Source organism: Centroberyx affinis, unplaced genomic scaffold (genome assembly GCF_046629955.1).
Source record: "Centroberyx affinis isolate AG114_WGS23_722 - 3 ecotype Tasmania unplaced genomic scaffold, CSIRO-AGI_Caff_v1 ptg002095l_1, whole genome shotgun sequence".
Taxonomy (NCBI): domain Eukaryota; kingdom Metazoa; phylum Chordata; class Actinopteri; order Beryciformes; family Berycidae; genus Centroberyx; species Centroberyx affinis.
In genome coordinates, this window is record NW_027280421.1 from 127,244 (window position 1) to 143,967 (window position 16,724).

General features: G+C 39.8%; 2 protein-coding genes across 2 annotated transcripts; one reads left to right on the plus strand and one right to left on the minus strand.

The window, feature by feature from the left end:
* Window positions 1–1,537: 1,537 nt before the first annotated feature.
* Window positions 1,538–7,996, minus strand: med1l (mediator complex subunit 1-like). The gene is made up of 17 exons (XM_071531546.1): window positions 7,978–7,996; window positions 7,601–7,692; window positions 6,185–6,260; window positions 5,952–6,006; window positions 5,550–5,676; window positions 5,426–5,454; window positions 5,226–5,297; window positions 5,056–5,130; window positions 4,902–4,978; window positions 4,734–4,796; window positions 4,268–4,388; window positions 3,987–4,111; window positions 3,516–3,637; window positions 3,180–3,372; window positions 2,931–3,020; window positions 2,557–2,659; window positions 1,538–1,931 (listed from the first exon to the last, which is right to left on the minus strand). The coding sequence occupies exons 1-17, from the start codon at window positions 7,994–7,996 to the stop codon at window positions 1,538–1,540; spliced, it is 1,833 nt and encodes a 610-aa protein (XP_071387647.1).
* A 315-nt stretch (window positions 7,997–8,311) lies between these two features.
* Window positions 8,312–12,431, plus strand: ralaa (v-ral simian leukemia viral oncogene homolog Aa (ras related)). Its single transcript, XM_071531549.1, has 5 exons — window positions 8,312–8,450; window positions 10,412–10,668; window positions 10,934–11,142; window positions 11,747–11,921; window positions 12,046–12,431. Exons 2-5 carry the CDS (start codon window positions 10,555–10,557, stop codon window positions 12,166–12,168), a joined length of 621 nt encoding a protein of 206 aa, XP_071387650.1. The 5' UTR covers window positions 8,312–8,450; window positions 10,412–10,554; the 3' UTR covers window positions 12,169–12,431.
* The last annotated feature ends 4,293 nt before the right edge of the window (window positions 12,432–16,724 follow it).

The window sequence follows — 16,724 nt, forward strand, 5'->3', positions numbered from 1 at the left end:
ATAAACATCTCCATCTAGAAAAACTTATCATAAACTACTACTCAGCAAAGCTCTTGAACAGTAGCTAAACAAAGTGGTTGCCAATCATAAGTATTTTTTTTTTTTTATTAACTGTTATGCCATCACAAGTGTGACTAAATTTACTGACTGACTCAGCCAATTAGAATCGAGGACTGGAACTATCCCTTTTATAATTAAGGGTATACTGAAATAACCCCTATAAAAAATGGGTGGTAAGTAAATAACCACACAAAATTGGAATACATTCTGTATAGGTACATTGATAAATGTTTACCTTTCGGAGGGCCAACAGAGGGATTTTGGCCAATGAAGTACCTAAATTCAGTGGTGAGATGCAAATTTACAAAAGGTCAAATCTTCTGCTGTTCAACACATTGTGGACCTGATGAAGCTTTAATGCAAAACACATTGCTTGCTTCTCTGCATTAGCTGGCATAATATTGATGATATAATTAAAAGTCTATTTCCAGACTTCTGGTATGCACTGGATTATTCACATATTTTGGGCTATATTGGTTGCTGCTCTGGCTGGCGCCCAGGAAAAGCAGCACTGCTGTGCAGACGGCACTCACTAATTCTTAGCAGTAATTAGAGATTACAGACCATAATATTTCCATTCCAGAGTGCTGAACTCCTTTCTGGTATCACATTTAATGCCATTTAATAATTGTACCAAACATCTTGTCTTAAAGGAAAACTGCTATACATACAATAAAGTGACAATGCATTTCAAATAAACTGCTATAATACAACTTCTGTAGACTTTTTTTGACCAAAATTTGGGGCCTACAGAGCTATTCTAAATATGCACATTTAGTCCACACCCTTGATCTCATGTTCTTGCATCCAACATAACCATTTAAACTCATTTAAATTTGCAGTGTGTTGATTTCTGGTTCATTCTCTTTGGAACCATCAAAAATGCATGATATACTTTAACAATGTTTGATTGGCTCGCATGGTACCAATCAACCGGGCTCTTGGCTGTCTGAGAGAGGTCAAATGCCAAGCCTCAAACCCCTTTACAGCCAAACATCGCTGCCACACTGGAATGCACACCGAGAAAGTGTTCTGCATCCTGCGTTTAGTTTTATTGTTGCATGCGAGCGTAAGAAGTGAATTAACAAATAGAGATAGTTTGCTAAACTCACACTGCTGCAGTTGCACAGCATGTCCCGTTGACCACAGTCTGAAAATTAGCTAAAGTAAGTTAGACAACATAAAAAAAAAAGGCAGGATTCAAACCAGTATGGTTTAAATGGAAGGTGTGTCAGTTTACCAACTAAAAAACAAACTACAAGCAAATTTAACTGGAAAGAATGAGCCTGAAATTGAGCCGTAACAACTGTAAACAAAATGATTACACTACATGGATTATATTACAGATAGATTATACTGATCTGATGCATGAACAAAACAACTGATTGGTCAATATATTTATTCAATTCTAAAAACAGTAATGCAACAATTTAAAGGCTTAACAACTTTAGGAGATCACATTTAATGCACTTAAACTTCAGATAAGCTCTGGATGATGGCCATTACTGGTTATCCAATGTGAAAACACACCCACAGCCGTAAATGGGTAAGGGTTGACAGGAGGACTTGCGTTTATTTCAGGAAGAAGCTCAGATGTGGCTACAGACATGGTATAGCAGGCTGAACCAGGAACTGTGGAGTTGTCTTCTGGCCCTGTTGCACTCTGGGAGAAGGTGGTCGAGGGAGAGGGAACGGCGTTGGGCTCTGCGGCAGTGGCGCTTTCGTTGTCCGAGGACACGGGGACAGGAGGGGGAGCTGGGCGGTCATCTCCAGCCTCTGTGGCGGCCGGACACACAGGAGGAAGTGGGGGAGAGGGGATCTTCTCCAGCTTATCATACAACGCCCTCATGGTCACGGGAATGGACATGCACCTGAGTCATTACAACATACAACATGATGCGTGAGTTAGAAGAAAGCTGGTTCTGAGAGCAGAATGCAAAGATGGTGATAACAGGGTTTCCACACTCACTTTGACATCAGAGTTTAGGACATTTTCAAGGTGTTGTTTACTGAAATTCAAGGACTCTGTAAGTTTTGTAAGATATGACACTGATCAAAATTAGACATCTTTTTTTATTCATAATCTTGTCATGTCAAGAAATTCTGCTATATCAAGGCAAATATCCATCACAGGGTTTTCCTCAGGATGTGAAGCGTTGATCCTCGGACGAAGAGAGGTCCAGAGAGCTGAGGCATATTGATGAATTTGGGTGTTATATTTGAATAATAAAAAAAAAATACAATTCTCAAATCCAATCAATGGGAACCTGGCCAAAAAGTGCTGGAGGACAGCAATCATGCACATGTCGGCTTTGTGATGGGGCACAGCCTCACTGACCAATCGAAAGCATGCTTCAAAGTGTTGAGGATGTCCAGATAACAGGTCACACATTCCCTGAACACTCCTGCAGTTTTCATCTACATGTGTGTACTGTACACTATTAAACTGACTACTGGTGGAACAAGGAGGGGAGGATACAGGTTATGAAACCATACCTGTTCATAACACTGGAAATGTATTCATCCATAGAGGGATCCTCCACTCCTGCTGCAAAAAGCCTGCAGGTAAGCTGACGAGAGCCAGAAACGTTCACCAGCACTGCAGACAGGAACGCACTATTAAGACAGAACTTGTCATATCGTCACTGTTGGGTGAAAACTCTATTGATTGAGAAAATTATACAACCATTGGGTTTATCAAACCTTTTCAAACCCAATTAGATAAACTCAAAAATACATGCTAGTCAAGCTAAAAACAGGGCTATTTTTCTGAGTTCCTGAAAAGTTTACATTTTGGAGCTACAAGGTTTTCTTCCAACAACAGTGACATGTTAACTTCAATAAAACATCTCTCTCCACCAAATGCTCACAAACAGCGAGGCAGTCGATGTCGGGTCGGTGGAAGGTCACAGACAGGCTGGTGTCAGACTCCGGCAGGACTTCAAAGTGCAGATCGTAAACTGAACCTGATGACAGGATTCATCAATAAAGTTCAGAATTACAGAACTAGTGACTAATGAAGAATATTTTGTCATTTCCAAACAATAGGATGACCTTAATCCATATTAACTGTTATTTTGTAATGTAAAAACTCATCATGTACAGCAGTTTACCTGGACTGGCCCACTGGGAGGTGACACAGCTGCTCAGCAGTGTGTTGATGGCACACTGGTGACGAAGCAGCTCCAGCAGGGCGGGGACGTGGGCAGGGTGTGTGAGGGGAACGCTGTCCACCACAGCTCCTCTCTGGGCAGGCGCCTCCCATGCGGCTCCAGGGAAGACATAACTGTGTGTCACTTCACCAGGAAGAGGCTGGACAGAAAGAAGAGTTCATTCTTTTCACCTCACTAAGGCTTGCGTGGCTTTGCATGAAACTACGACTTTTTACGTGTGCGTCAATCTGAACAGACAAGGATGTCGATTACTTAAACATTGTCAAGACACATTGTACATACCACTATAAACATGGTATCCTGCTCATCAAATGTCTCCCCACAACTGTTTGTGCACAGTGAACTTCTCATCAGAAGCTTGGGAAAGGGTGCCCACTGCAGGTCAACATCTGGTATAGTAACATCTATGAAAAATAACAGCAGGCAAGGAAAGAAGAGCATGTGGTAGGACATAAATACCTGCCTGTAGGCTGGATGTTCAAATCCCTGGATAGAAAACCATGGGAGTGAATAAAAAACAGCCTCCTATCCTTAAATACCCTTTAAAGTGCTGTAAAGTGTCATTGTAATTCAGCGCTTCTCTGGAGTTGCCCAGCCAAGAGAACAAAACTGTGGTTGTGCCAACTAGCTTCCAAAAGTAAGTGTGTAAAAATATGTGTTAACCCTTCCATCCTGTGTGAGCTAAACAAGAAGAATAGACAAGCATATCAATTTTCATTCAGTAGAAGTACTTTCTGTGCAATGTTTCCAGACCTGTAACTTGGCTGAGCTTGTTTACAAAAGAGGAGAACATTGGTAGCGCTGGCTGTAGTTTGAGCAGGAAGCAGGCTGGCAAAGTCTCATGCTGCACCTCACTCAAAGGAATAAACACGGGATGACTGCCACAAGACATAATTTTAGCATATTACAAAAACACCAAAATATAGCTCTTTGGCACCGACATTCAAATTCATTGCAGAATCTAATATGAATGCAGTATCCTGTTGTTAGATTATGCAGTAACACATTATGCCCCAGCAGGGAGAGACTGTTACCCTTGGGGATCAAGCTGAGGAGGCTGCGGGATCAAAGACGTCATCTGCAGCGTGTGAGTTGCATCACTGAGCCCCACAATCAACTGGGCCGCCTGGACAACTGGCTCCATGTCTGCAATCTCTTTAAAACGCAAGAGCTTTTCAAAAGGAAAATCTGCACATTTTTAAGGCCAGCTTCACATGCTCTAGGACTTAATTTGCATATGGAAATCCACCTCATTTTCATTCACAATATACCTCGAGTGGCCTGCCACAAACGAAGCCCTCAAGGCCTGAGTCCACAGTCTGCACTCAAACACTGGGATCAGTCCTTGACTAAGAAAATTATCTTAATAGATCTATATTAGCATACTGAATATTAGCAAATATTTCTGTTTAGGACCAGGATTGGTCTGCATTTCTGAGACTGGCCCTTGGATTATCAAATATGAGCATTTGTTGCTGGTTAAGAGATGTGGCTCCTTACTTGAATCTGAGGTTTTCATAACATCAGTGGGGCTGATATAGAACTGGATAGTCAGTGGGCAATCTGGAGTGACAAATATAGATTTTTTTCTTTTCAGTACACCATTAAAACATCTGAAGAAAATACTGTATGTATGCATTTCTGGTATTTTTCCTTCTTGTCATGCACCTTCTTTTCCAGCTATCAGACACCCAATCCTGCCATTGAGAATCATGTCCACTCGGGTGTCACACTCCTTTATTGCCCTAAAAAACAGAAAAAAATGCTGCTGGTTCACATCTACACAACAGGTTTTTAGGCCGGGTCAATTCATGTTACTCACCTTGGCAAATGTGATATATTCTGCAAATCTTTCCCCAGGTGCTGTAGAGATGTAAACAATTTTATTTTGATTTCACTGGAAAAAAAAGAAGAAAAAAGACAGAATTACCTACAAGTAAAGACTACCAGAGGTCCAAAATATTGATGGCTAACAAAGATTAAAGGCAGCACTTGTCTCCAGGGATGTTGTAATGGGTACAGAGGCCCGCCAACTTCATAGAGAACTCCGCAAATGTATTTGACCTGTGTTAATAAGCAGAAACACATGCATCTGAAATCTTAAGAAAAATAATTCAAATAACACTGTCACTTCATCTCCATAGTCACTATTGGCTGCAGTGTGAAGCAAAATATCCAAAACATAAACTTACCTCAGCAGCTGAAGAAGGAACTCACTGGACTGCAAAACAATTTTCATTTTTGTTAACATAATGGAGTAATTTGGGGTGTGGGGGCGAATGAGTGGCTTGCTGGAAAACAGACTCGTCTTCTTACCACAGGCGCTTCTCCGTGCGGCGCCACCTTGACCTCCTCCACCCCGCCGCCTGGCAGCAACACCACCTCCAGGTAGAACAGGTCGGCTGTCAGGTAGCATGTGGCCTCAGTGAAGTGAAAGCCCATCCTACAGGGAGGACAGGTAAGAAAGTCAGAGTCAGCAGTACAGACAGCAGAATCTGACAATATTGATGTCTGGCTGTTCCATGCGCTCCTATAGGTTAAAAAAGTGAAAAAGTTCTGCAAAAATTAAATATTGCTTTAAGTCAAGACTCTGTAGTTGATTTAGGTAATTAAAACAAACAAGAAATTAAGCCAGTAAAGAGGTACAGAATCTAATATTACAAGGCTGTAATGAAACAAATGAAAAAAAAAAAATTCAAGGATGGGTGAACTCTTTACCCTCTTTGTTTAGCGATCATTTCCAGACGAGACATCATGACATTCACAGACGACACTGAAACGTAAAGATTTTGACTTATTCACAGGTAATGCCAAAATATAATGAAGACTGTAGATATCCTTAATTTCTTCAACTTCATTAAAGACAATGTTGTAACAGCGAACACATAAATGCTTATACATTTTTGGTGGGGGAAGAAAATATAAAATCATCCTATATATTGCTTGTTTACCATTCAGAGCTTCATGGAGCCTTTCCAGGCATCTAACCAGCGGCTCACGAGGTTTAGAGTCATCTCTGGATTTGTCCTACGAAAACAAAACAAAAGACAATGAACCAGTTGTGTAGCGATGACTGTCCTTCGCCCCGGCCCATCCCTCTGTGCAACACACAAACATGGTGTCATTTCTGCAGTGAGACAATGGCAATAGCAAATGTTGACATTTGCCAGAGAGGGTTGTCATCTTTATGCACCTGGCCCACTCAAAATAAATGTGTGCATTGAAAGTACCATCAGGAAAGCTCAGAGCTGTGCCCTCATTACCCAGTTCTTGACAAGCCCAGTCCTACAAAAACTCCCTTTGAGCATCACTGCTGGCATACAGCTGCATGACCCCAGCTGCCTTATCCCCTTGGCCCACACATCACTACCTAGTAAGCCCGTTCCTCCAGCAGACCTGCCAAGCTCAACTTCTTATTAAGCCGAAGTATTATCCATCCTGCTGCTCCACCCATGACAAATCAAAACTAAACCTCCCTCTGCAAACTGCAGAGCCTCAGACTGGCCTGACAGTTGAATGGACAGCTCAGTACAGTTAAGTGTCACACACTTTCTAGCCTCATACTTTGCAGTCTGTTGAATGTAAAACAAATAGGAATGTAAGAGGCATTACTAGTTTTGGTTTCTTGAAACCTAGAACCAAATGGTAGCATCTGCTAGAGGAGCATCTTACAAAGAATGGGGCATAAAGGTCTTTGTGCATTTAAATATTGCAAAACCAAACACAGTTGAATGCAATGTCTTTCTAAAACAGGACAGTGTGTCAAAGGAAACAAGTGAGGTCAGAAGGCAGCATGAGTAATATGAGGGAAGACAGCCGACCAATTTGACTCTGTTTTAATTACCCATCATAGGCCCAGCAGTTGATTAGAAGTGAATCAAAGTAAACTCAATAACGGTCAAAGCATGAAGTGCTTATCGGACAAAGACTAAGTGTTCCAGAATAGTAATGATGATCTCATTCTCAATGCCTCACCGCACCAGTTTCCTTATTCAAAGCACATCATCACAAAAGAGAAACCATTCAGTAATGAGTCCTTCTAATGACTATTATTCATGCAATTATCACTTCACTCCATGAAGAACAAATAAGGGACATATTGTAAATGAATTAGTTACATTCAAATAGTAAGTAATTTTGTGTGATCTCCATAATTTGTCCTGTGGTATTAAAGGGGATTAAGTTGTTAAAACGAATAGTCAAACAGTGGCAAAATATTACTGTTTGACAAGATGAGGGAACTGGATGTTACACAGCAATTCTGATCTTACAGTCAAACATCTTTTGGTTTCAGTTTTGAGGAAATTACATCAGATGCAAAGTCACATTTTTCATAAAGGAGCCATGTTTACTGGAGTTTGTCTCACCATGCATCTGCGGACAAGCTGAAAGGTGTCATTCCAGCTCTTCTCTGCAAATTTCAAGTGCAGTTCAGAGATTATGGACTTGGTCTTCGTCACTAATGCATACAAAGGGAGAACAATTTGATAGTCTGATACGATGAAACTAATAAGTAGCCACTGCCTTAATATAGTCTAAGTAGTATAGCCTATTTTAACTTTAGGCAACATCACATAGGCTCTTGTTGGACTTCAATTAGTCAGAAATGTGTGATAGATCAACCTCATTTCACAAAATTTACTTGCATGATTGCATTTCTTAATCAGAATGTTTGCAGTCCATATTAATTTAAGTTTATGTTGATTTTGTAGGCCTACATCAAAAACATTTATACCAACTTTACCTGGCCTCTGAAATTCCATTTTATTCTCGGGCAGTTCTTGACAAAGGGTCTCCTCCTGAACAAACGTGCCAACATTTAACTTGTAAGCGGAATAGCCAATTAACTTAATCAATTATCTAGCATGTTCAAACAATTACCCTCAATCTGCAGTTTATGTTCAACCATAAGACAAATATCATTACCAAAACTCAATTAGTATTCCTTTGCACTGAAATTGTGTTAATGAGGAATTCTTAAAATCATAAGCAGCAGAAAAAGTAAAGTACAATGTTATTTGTGTGGTTCTCCCAGGCGGGCGGGCGTTGTCAACTCAGCCAGACGAGCCAAGCCCACCGGACATGCAGTCTGCCTCTGAGAGCTGCGAGCCCAGTCTCTGGAGTTAGCAAGGAAGCTAGCCATGAGCTAACAAGTAGCTAGCTAAAGTCTTGTCATTTTGCCACAGTAATTCAGCCTTCATCTAACGTTGTGCCAAGGTGAGCATCTTTTTATTTAACGCTAGCTCGTATTGTTTACACAAATGTCAACGTTATCGTGGTTGCTGCCGGTCATGTTTGGTCTCTTTTACATTGCATCATTTTGTTCTGATTAGCTGCTGGTTAACGCTAGCTAGCCTTTTGCCTATTTAGCTGCTATTTAGCCATCCTAGCTGGCTAGCGAGATAGCATCTTAACTGAGGCAGCCCAGCTGCTGAGTGTGAAACGATCGACGAAACATCTGTTGCCAGGTATCAGATTTTTAGGCTTGGTCTTTTATAAATAGTCTGAGCCATGATCTTTGTCATGAACTTTGTTTAACGTTAATTGGCTAACTAGCTAGACAGGTTAGCTTGTTAGCCATAACGCCACTGTGGTCAGCTAGCTAACCTGTAGTTGACTACAGCTGTCATGTCACCAGCTAACTTGCTAATAAGTTAACATGGTTATTAGTATTTTGTACGTCATTCTTATAACTGTCTATCCTGTTGTCTGTTGTAATAAGGTAAAAATAGTAACGTTAATCATTTGAGCCAGCTAATGTTAACCAGACCAGGTTATTGTGTTCTTCTCCTGCCTGTGTATCAAAGTAGCCAATTTCACGGCTTAACTGATTGATTAAACTGTAATATCATGGTAATAGGCTTATACTTCATTTGGAGTGGCACTGTAATGCCTTTTGTTCTAGTTATATTTGCAATATCTTCCTCTTGAGACTATTCTAGCTGAGTAACTTATCTCAATAGCTTTAATAACTTTTGTTAGAAATTGTATAGAATGTTTCTTCAGAATTACAAATAAAATCTGTCACGAACAGCTAGTACATGGATGCAAGTAAGTGCATCCATGTAGTATTTTTTATTTTTTTTTAACCACAGCAAAGCCTACTACAATAAAGGTGGTATTCATACAGTGTTTTCACTATCGCAGCAGTAATGCTCAACTCATTTGTCAATTCGATTGGACAATAATGCCAGACTCAAGCTATTAGAAAGGAAGTTGGCATTAAAACTATCTTTCCTATAAAGAATACACTTTAAGTTAAGCAACTTATTTCCTTAATATGAGGGGTTAAATGGTTATGATCAAAGGGCCATAAATCGTAATATTGAATTCCAATGCATAGGCCCCTGTTGGTAATTTGTATAATGACATATTGGCTACATTCCCACAGCATCATCCCTATCCCCCATAGCTCTGTGTAGGCCTGCAGGCAAGTGCATTAAAGGGGAACATCTTGGACTGTTCAGTATTTCTGGAAAACTGACCACTGAGCCACTCTTGCACAGAGTATGTCAGTTTTTTTTTTCAAACCTATCAAACTTTTGAAAGCGCTGTCAGATGTTAACTAGAAGCAACGGTAGCTTGGTGAAGCTTTTATTTCCCCTGCAAAATGTCTTTCACAGGTTCCTCCTGGCCGAGTGGAATTTTAGCTGCTGTGTGTCATGATATATTGAAGCATGCTTATCCATATGCCACTGAACTTGCTTACTTAAAAAAAAAAAGCCATGATGATGAGCAGGACATTTTTTCAGCAATACAAGCTGTTTCTGTGAAATTATTTGTGATGACACATTCTAATTGCAAAAAGTAAAGAAAAATTTTGTTACAGTATAAACCCCAGTGATGTTATTCTGTTGATTCAATATGTAACCTTTTTGCAGACACATCTAAAAGAGTAGGGAGGGGTATTAATGAAAAAGCTGATTAAAAAGCAGTTCAAATTCATCAATCTAATGCCAGTGGTCCTTAGTATTTGCAGTAATGTAGGCCAGTTACAGAAAATCCTTCGTGTGATGGCAGTGTCTCCTAGTTATGTAATGTTATTTATTGATGACGATGGACTTTATGACTATAGGACATAATGATAACCATGCAATGTAACTACAGGAATGGAATCTAGAGCCTGAGGAACAATAATACCCATCTTGTAATTTCCTTTCTCTTTTTGTTCCCACCAGGAATAATAACTCTGCCCCTCACTGCAGCTGGGATCTGTGGTACAATTTCACTGTCTTAATTTCACAATCCTCCCTTTCCTCTTCCAACTCCTCCACCTTGAACTTGCTTCCTCTCACACTTGGACCAGTCGGTGCATTGAGCCATGGCAGCTGCGAAGCCAAAAGGACAGAACTCTCTAGCCCTTCACAAAGTGATTATGGTGGGCAGTGGTGGAGTGGGGAAGTCGGCCCTCACTCTCCAGTTTATGTATGATGAGGTGAGCAGGTGTGTGTGTGTGTGTGTGTGTGTGTGTGTGTGTGTGTGTGTGTGTGTGTGTGTGTGTGTGTGTGTGTGTGTGTAGTTTCATTAACTGACATTGCAGTCAAAGTAAATTCATAAGTGATTAAGTTGGAAAAGGTTTTGAGCTGTGCTGTATTTTCTCAGTGGGATAATGGATATCGAAGTTGACCAAGGTTGTTCACACACTGTTTTTGTCATAATGATTAGTTTCTCATTCTATTTCTTTTTTTTTACCTCCCTAGTTTGTTGAAGACTATGAGCCCACCAAAGCAGACAGTTACAGGAAGAAAGTGGTGCTGGATGGAGAGGAGGTACAGATCGACATCCTCGACACAGCTGGACAAGAAGACTACGCAGCCATCCGGGATAACTACTTCCGCAGCGGCGAGGGCTTCCTCTGTGTATTTTCCATCACAGAACTGGAATCATTTGCAGCAACGGTAGACTTTAGGTAAAGTAGGTTTTCATGAAAGACCTTCCCGTGCGTTAGAAGTCATGCCAACAGTCACAGCCTTTTCTTCCCCTCCTAAAAACAATGCTGACCTGTTTTTGTTTTTTTGAATTACATAAAACAGCAGGAAAAACATGAGAAAGAAGTAGGCGCTTGGGTCTGGTCAATGTGTAGGCAGACAGGTTCTTATTGGGGAATGGGCTTCTCAGTAACCAAAACAAGAACTTGCAGGAGATGACCAGTGGAAACAAAATGTGTAAAATCTTGCACAAAACAAAACAAGGACTCCGTTTGCAGGTACAAAGAATAAAAAGCCTTTATTGTAGTGGCTCCATATTTTTATTGTAGTGGCTCCATATTAAAAATGACCTAAATGACCTTTTAATATGGAGCCACCACAATAAAAGCGTTTTATTCTTTGTACCTGCAAACAGAGTGACTTGGTTTTTTGGAGATTTCTCCTACTTCTCCGGCCAGTTGTTTTGGCCACATAAAATAGCATTTGATTCAGTAAATTAATTCACATTAATGTACTTTTTGCACGCAGTGGTCAGTTCATTTGCACAATTCATGGATGAGTTGAATGAGATTTCCTGTTTTGCAGGGAGCAGATTCTGCGAGTGAAGGAGGATGAGAATGTGCCCTTCCTCCTGGTCGGTAACAAGTCGGACTTGGAGGACCGGCGGCAGGTTAGCGCAGATGAGGCCAAGGCGCGTGCCGAGCAGTGGGGTGTGTGCTATGTGGAGACTTCTGCCAAAACCCGTGCCAATGTTGACAAGGTTAGTCTGGTTGGCTAAAGATAAGAGTTGACTTGGCTCAAGTTGAGTTTGCTCGGTTGGTATTTGACACACACACAGAAATATGAAACCGCTTTGTCAAAATTGAACACAACATTTTTTACAGGTGTTCTTTGACCTGATGAGAGAGATCCGGGCGAGGAAAATGGAGGACAGCAAAGAGAAAAACGGAAAGAAGAAGAGTAAAAGTTTGGCCAAGAGAATTAGAGAGAGATGCTGTATTTTATAGTGGCAAAAGAGAGCAGGATGACTGCTTATGTACATATACATTTCTCAGACTTTTGCATTTATTTTGTGCCCAAACCTGACCATGACTTTCTGTTCTGGTTCCCAGGACATCTGACCATGTGTCAGGAGTAGTAAGGCGGCACTTCATACACCATTTATAGCTCAATTTAACTTTTTATGTGCTGACACTCCAAATAATTAATGTTCTCTCTCTCTCTCTCTCTCTCTCTCTCTCTCTTTCTCTTTCTCTCTCTCTCTCTCTCTCTCTCTCTCTCTCTCTCTCTCTCTCTCTCTCTCTCTCTCTCTCTCTCTCTCTCTCTCTCTCTCTCCTCTCTCTCTCTCTCTCTCTCTCTCTCTCTCTCTCTGACCACATTACAGAGTGTAATAAATGGATGGTGTTTTAATTTAGGCCTAAGCTTGAGATGAGGCTAAAGCCCAGTGATGTTACAAAAACCGTTCATTGTAGAGTTCGATGTGTATGATATCTTCAGACAACTGTGCAGAAGTTAAACAGATAAGAGAAATGAAAGGGTCAGAGCCAAGGTTTAAGTTGGGAAGATGTTGCTGGAACTTGGACGTTGCAGGGCCCCGAATCCATATGTCTAGTCCATCTTTTTGGGGAAGAATTGCAAGTTAATATTAGACTCAGCAGTGTGATGTCAACCCAGAATTCTTTGAGTGCCACCCAGAAAGCTTACATTGCACTGGTGAATCTTGAAAAGCATTTTTAATTGAAACATAATTGTATAATTTAAGCCAGGGCTGGAAATTTGATGCCATTCCTATTTGTCGTTTTACACCTCGATTTTATTATGTGTTATGGATATGAACACACACTTTTATCTGTGAATTCAAACTGTTCTTTATTTTGTCTCTCCCTCTCTAGGATATCAACCAGTGTAAGATAAGCGCACTAATGTTTCAGTTTTTTTTTTCTCCCCTTTTTTTTTGAGTCACTCTTTTGATTCTTCTCAATTGCACAAGCTGCGTTGATCGTTGCCCTTAAATCTGCGAGGGATCATGCAACACTTGAAATATTTCATTCTAACATTTCAGAAGTTTTACCTCACTTGGTTAAAGATTTTCATTGCCTTTTTGTCAAAGGAATCCCTGGTGCTCTGATAAAAGGTGATTCCATAACACTAAATCCTTCACATCTTAATGTCTTTAACGCATCTTGGAATCGATAAAAGGAGTTGATTCCGGTCATGTAAGGAAAGACGTTTTATTTTGCCAATTTTATTTCCCCTGGCTCAGACCGTTAATCACTACCTTGCACTCCCCCTTTTTTATTTATTTAAGTTTTTTTTTTAATGGGGATTGAAGTGGGAATAAATTCATGGGTAGATTTCTTTTAGAGCAAAAATGATAGAAATCGGATGCGGGCGATATCAAAGTAAGGTGGCTCCTGTCTGACGTGGTTGTACTTCATCACCAAAGAGAAATGCTATCTAGTGCAAACAAGTGCCCACTTAGCCACCGTAATTAATTAAGGCGAATGACATCTCGCTGTAATGAACTTTAAGAGTAAGCACTACAGCGCATCTTTTTAGTGCGACCCAGGACTTTGTGTAAAAACTTTCCTTTAGATTGATGATGGCAGTGGTCAAAGGGAAGTCGGTAGAAGCGAAAGGATTTCATTCTCAACGCAGCCTGGGAATGAATACAAGGTTATGAGGGCTTTAGTTATTCTTGTACAGTAGATCACTATTGCCTCTCTGTCCACTGTGAATGTGAATAACCTCCCCTTCCCATCCCAGTTGTCTGTGCTCTTAGATTGCCAATGATACGCAAAGTTCAGAGGTCACTGACATACTGCTTTGTTTACCTTTTGTTATACTTAATTGCAAAGTTGCCCTGTGTAATACCGCTGTAATAACACAACTTCTTGAAATATCTGGTTGGTTTATTTGATCATGCTGTCATGGTTGAGTGATTTTACAGTCAAGTGGAGATTAAAGCAACGTAAGAAATTGGCAAAATGAGAATGCAATACATGATTACAGCTTAATTACATAGACCAAAGCACACTGTGAAGTCTCCCTCCATTCTCATTGTTTCCCTTTTTTTGTCTCTGAGCCACTCATGTCTTCACTACAGAAAACTTTTCAAAGAATTTATTTCATCTTTTCAGTAGTTTTTAAAACCCATCACAAAAAATCTCTTCATCAAAGGGTAAAGATTTGCCTCTTTGTACTCTGATCTGGTAATTTTTTATTTATTTATTTTTTGTAGTTCATTGCTCTAGGCTAAATGTGGTGCATACTGCCAAGGGCAACAGTCCAGAATTTACGTTGTAGGATTTCTGCAACCAATAGGATGCCAAACACTGTAGACTATGCAAAAATGATTATTTAAATTGCAAAAAGGAAGAGAGTACAAAAGATATTGTCAGTGTCTTTAAAATATTTTTACTAAGTCTGTGACACTGTTTTGGTATCCTCTTGAGTGTAGAAGCACTTAAACCTGGATGCCGGTAATTTGTCCACAGCATAGAAAATCCGACATTATTCAAAGATTGTTATGAGCCATGTTTGAATATACTTCAACATACTTTAAACTGTTGCGTTGATTCCTTGAAGTGATACGTTAACAGTTTTTGTCAAATATAATGCAAGGTGTTAATTGTACTCCCCGACACTACAAAATGATAAGAATTCAAAAGAATGTTTTATGGCATTTCTGCTTTATTAAGTAGCACACAGTAGAGAGAGAGCAAGTTTAAAGGTGGGAGAGTGAGAGGCGGTTTGATATATGACAGGTTGTGAGCCGGACTCGAACCCACAATGTCATGAATACATGGCCTGTGCTGAGTCATCAGAATGCACAATTTTAGGCAAGTTCAGAAAGTTGTTTGGTTTAATATATTTTAAGGGCTAACCTACAGTACATACCATGATTTAAACAGCTGAAAGTTAAAATGGCAGGTATACAAAATGAGATAAAGTGTGAGAATAGTCTTGTACTGCAAAATAAGTTTCTGATTCTGATATAGCGTACCTTGCCTAGCTTAAGGCCATTAAATGAAGTATTGTGCGTGTGAATTTTTGAGGATTGAGGCTATACTTACGGTGACTGCCATGGTGCTTGCTTACTCTAACACCGGCTTAACTCTAATTCTTGTTCTAATACGTATTAGCAATCACACAAATTCACTATTCAGAATCATTATACTACTATTTTTTGTTGTTTTTTTGTCTTCATGTGTAGGTTAATGGACTTGATGGCCCAAATGTTTGCAGCAGGATTAAATGGGTGATATTTAAACAGTTGTCAGCAACAATTTGTGATGTTTGTGTGAGAGCCATGAGCATACTGTTTTTTTTTTTGTTTTTTTTTCTTCTTTTTGTTTTCTTTTGGGGTATATAAATAACTTGTTTTGCCTTTTATATAAACACCCTCGGAATAAAATAGATATCTATGTCTGATTGGATGGTTGTATGTATGCCATCAGTTACATTTGTTTCCTTCATGTTTACTTATTTTAAACATAACCACTAATGTAGCCTAACTATTTGTGACTGCAAGAAATGAAACATACATTTCAATTCATTTTTGTGAGCTATTTGGAAATGGCAAATAAAGTGGATATTACTAATAACATTTTCTAAAGCTATTCAAATAGTCCTTATGTGAAGAGTTGTGTCTCGACTTAAGAACTTAATCTTTGGGCAGCAGGATGGGACAGCATGCTGCCCTGCTGAAGTGTCCTTGAGCAAGACACTGAATCCCTCCCAGCTCCAGGCTGCTGTCCTGCAGCAGACCCTGACCTTTGACCTTTCTGAAGGAGAGAGAGTATCATAACAGCATTGTCAAAACTGTAGCTGAATAGGCTTTAAGCATTTATATTGAGGGGTTCAAGGTCCTAGAGTTTTTAATCCTTTTTTTATTTATTTTTCAAGGGTTGGAGTCTTGTTTCATTGGTTTTTAGTGATATTGCACTTTCTAGAAACATGAAACTGCACAATGACAGTGCTTCTTTTGCAATATTGGCCAGATGGGGGCGCTAAAATTTAAACAATTTTACATCATAAGTTAGTTGAGACAGTGTTCATGTCACTCCTTTTTTCCTGCATAAATCAAAGCAATGCTCTCTCATCTTTTCAGTTTTTCATATTGTTTTTCCCTCAAATCATAGGCTGCTGGATCTTTGTATCCTAAGACAGTGCTCACGAAATTAGACAGCACCATAAACAAAGGAGTCTACCTAATGTGCAGGCAAGCAAAGACAGTTTGACTTGGTTTCGTTCTACAGTATGTATGACATTTGGGTTAGACCTGTGTATGTGGGAATAGCATGCCACACATAATGGCTTAGCCTACAACTATAATAGCTTATAACTGGGGTTTGCATAGTCACAATGACACTTGGTACATACTGTATATGGGGTCCTATGCTTGAAGTATACCTGACAAATGTCATGGATGGAGGGTTATTATCCATTTTAGGTAGTACAAAGAAAGGCCATAACTTGCAATCTCACTGTATGGATGTTCTTATTACTATCAATTTTGTTAAGTATTAAAACACCTAATTTTAAGGATTTTATCAGGCCA

What these genes read in the sequence shown, in the direction of transcription:
- ralaa (XM_071531549.1), top strand. Translation starts at nt 10,555, where the DNA reads ATGGCAGCTGCGAAGCCAAAAGGACAGAACTCTCTAGCCCTTCACAAA. An exon ending in TCCAGTTTATGTATGATGAG is followed by an intron (nt 10,669 to 10,933) that starts GTGAGCAGGTGT and finishes TTACCTCCCTAG; the next exon opens with TTTGTTGAAGACTATGAGCC. An exon ending in CCCGTGCCAATGTTGACAAG is followed by an intron (nt 11,922 to 12,045) that starts GTTAGTCTGGTT and finishes CATTTTTTACAG; the next exon opens with GTGTTCTTTGACCTGATGAG.
- med1l (XM_071531546.1), bottom strand. An exon ending in CCTCAGCTTGATCCCCAAGG is followed by an intron (nt 4,112 to 4,267) that starts GTAACAGTCTCT and finishes GTCTTGTGGCAG; the next exon opens with TCATCCCGTGTTTATTCCTT. An exon ending in CATCGACTGCCTCGCTGTTT is followed by an intron (nt 2,660 to 2,930) that starts GTGAGCATTTGG and finishes TCCTGTCTGCAG; the next exon opens with TGCTGGTGAACGTTTCTGGC.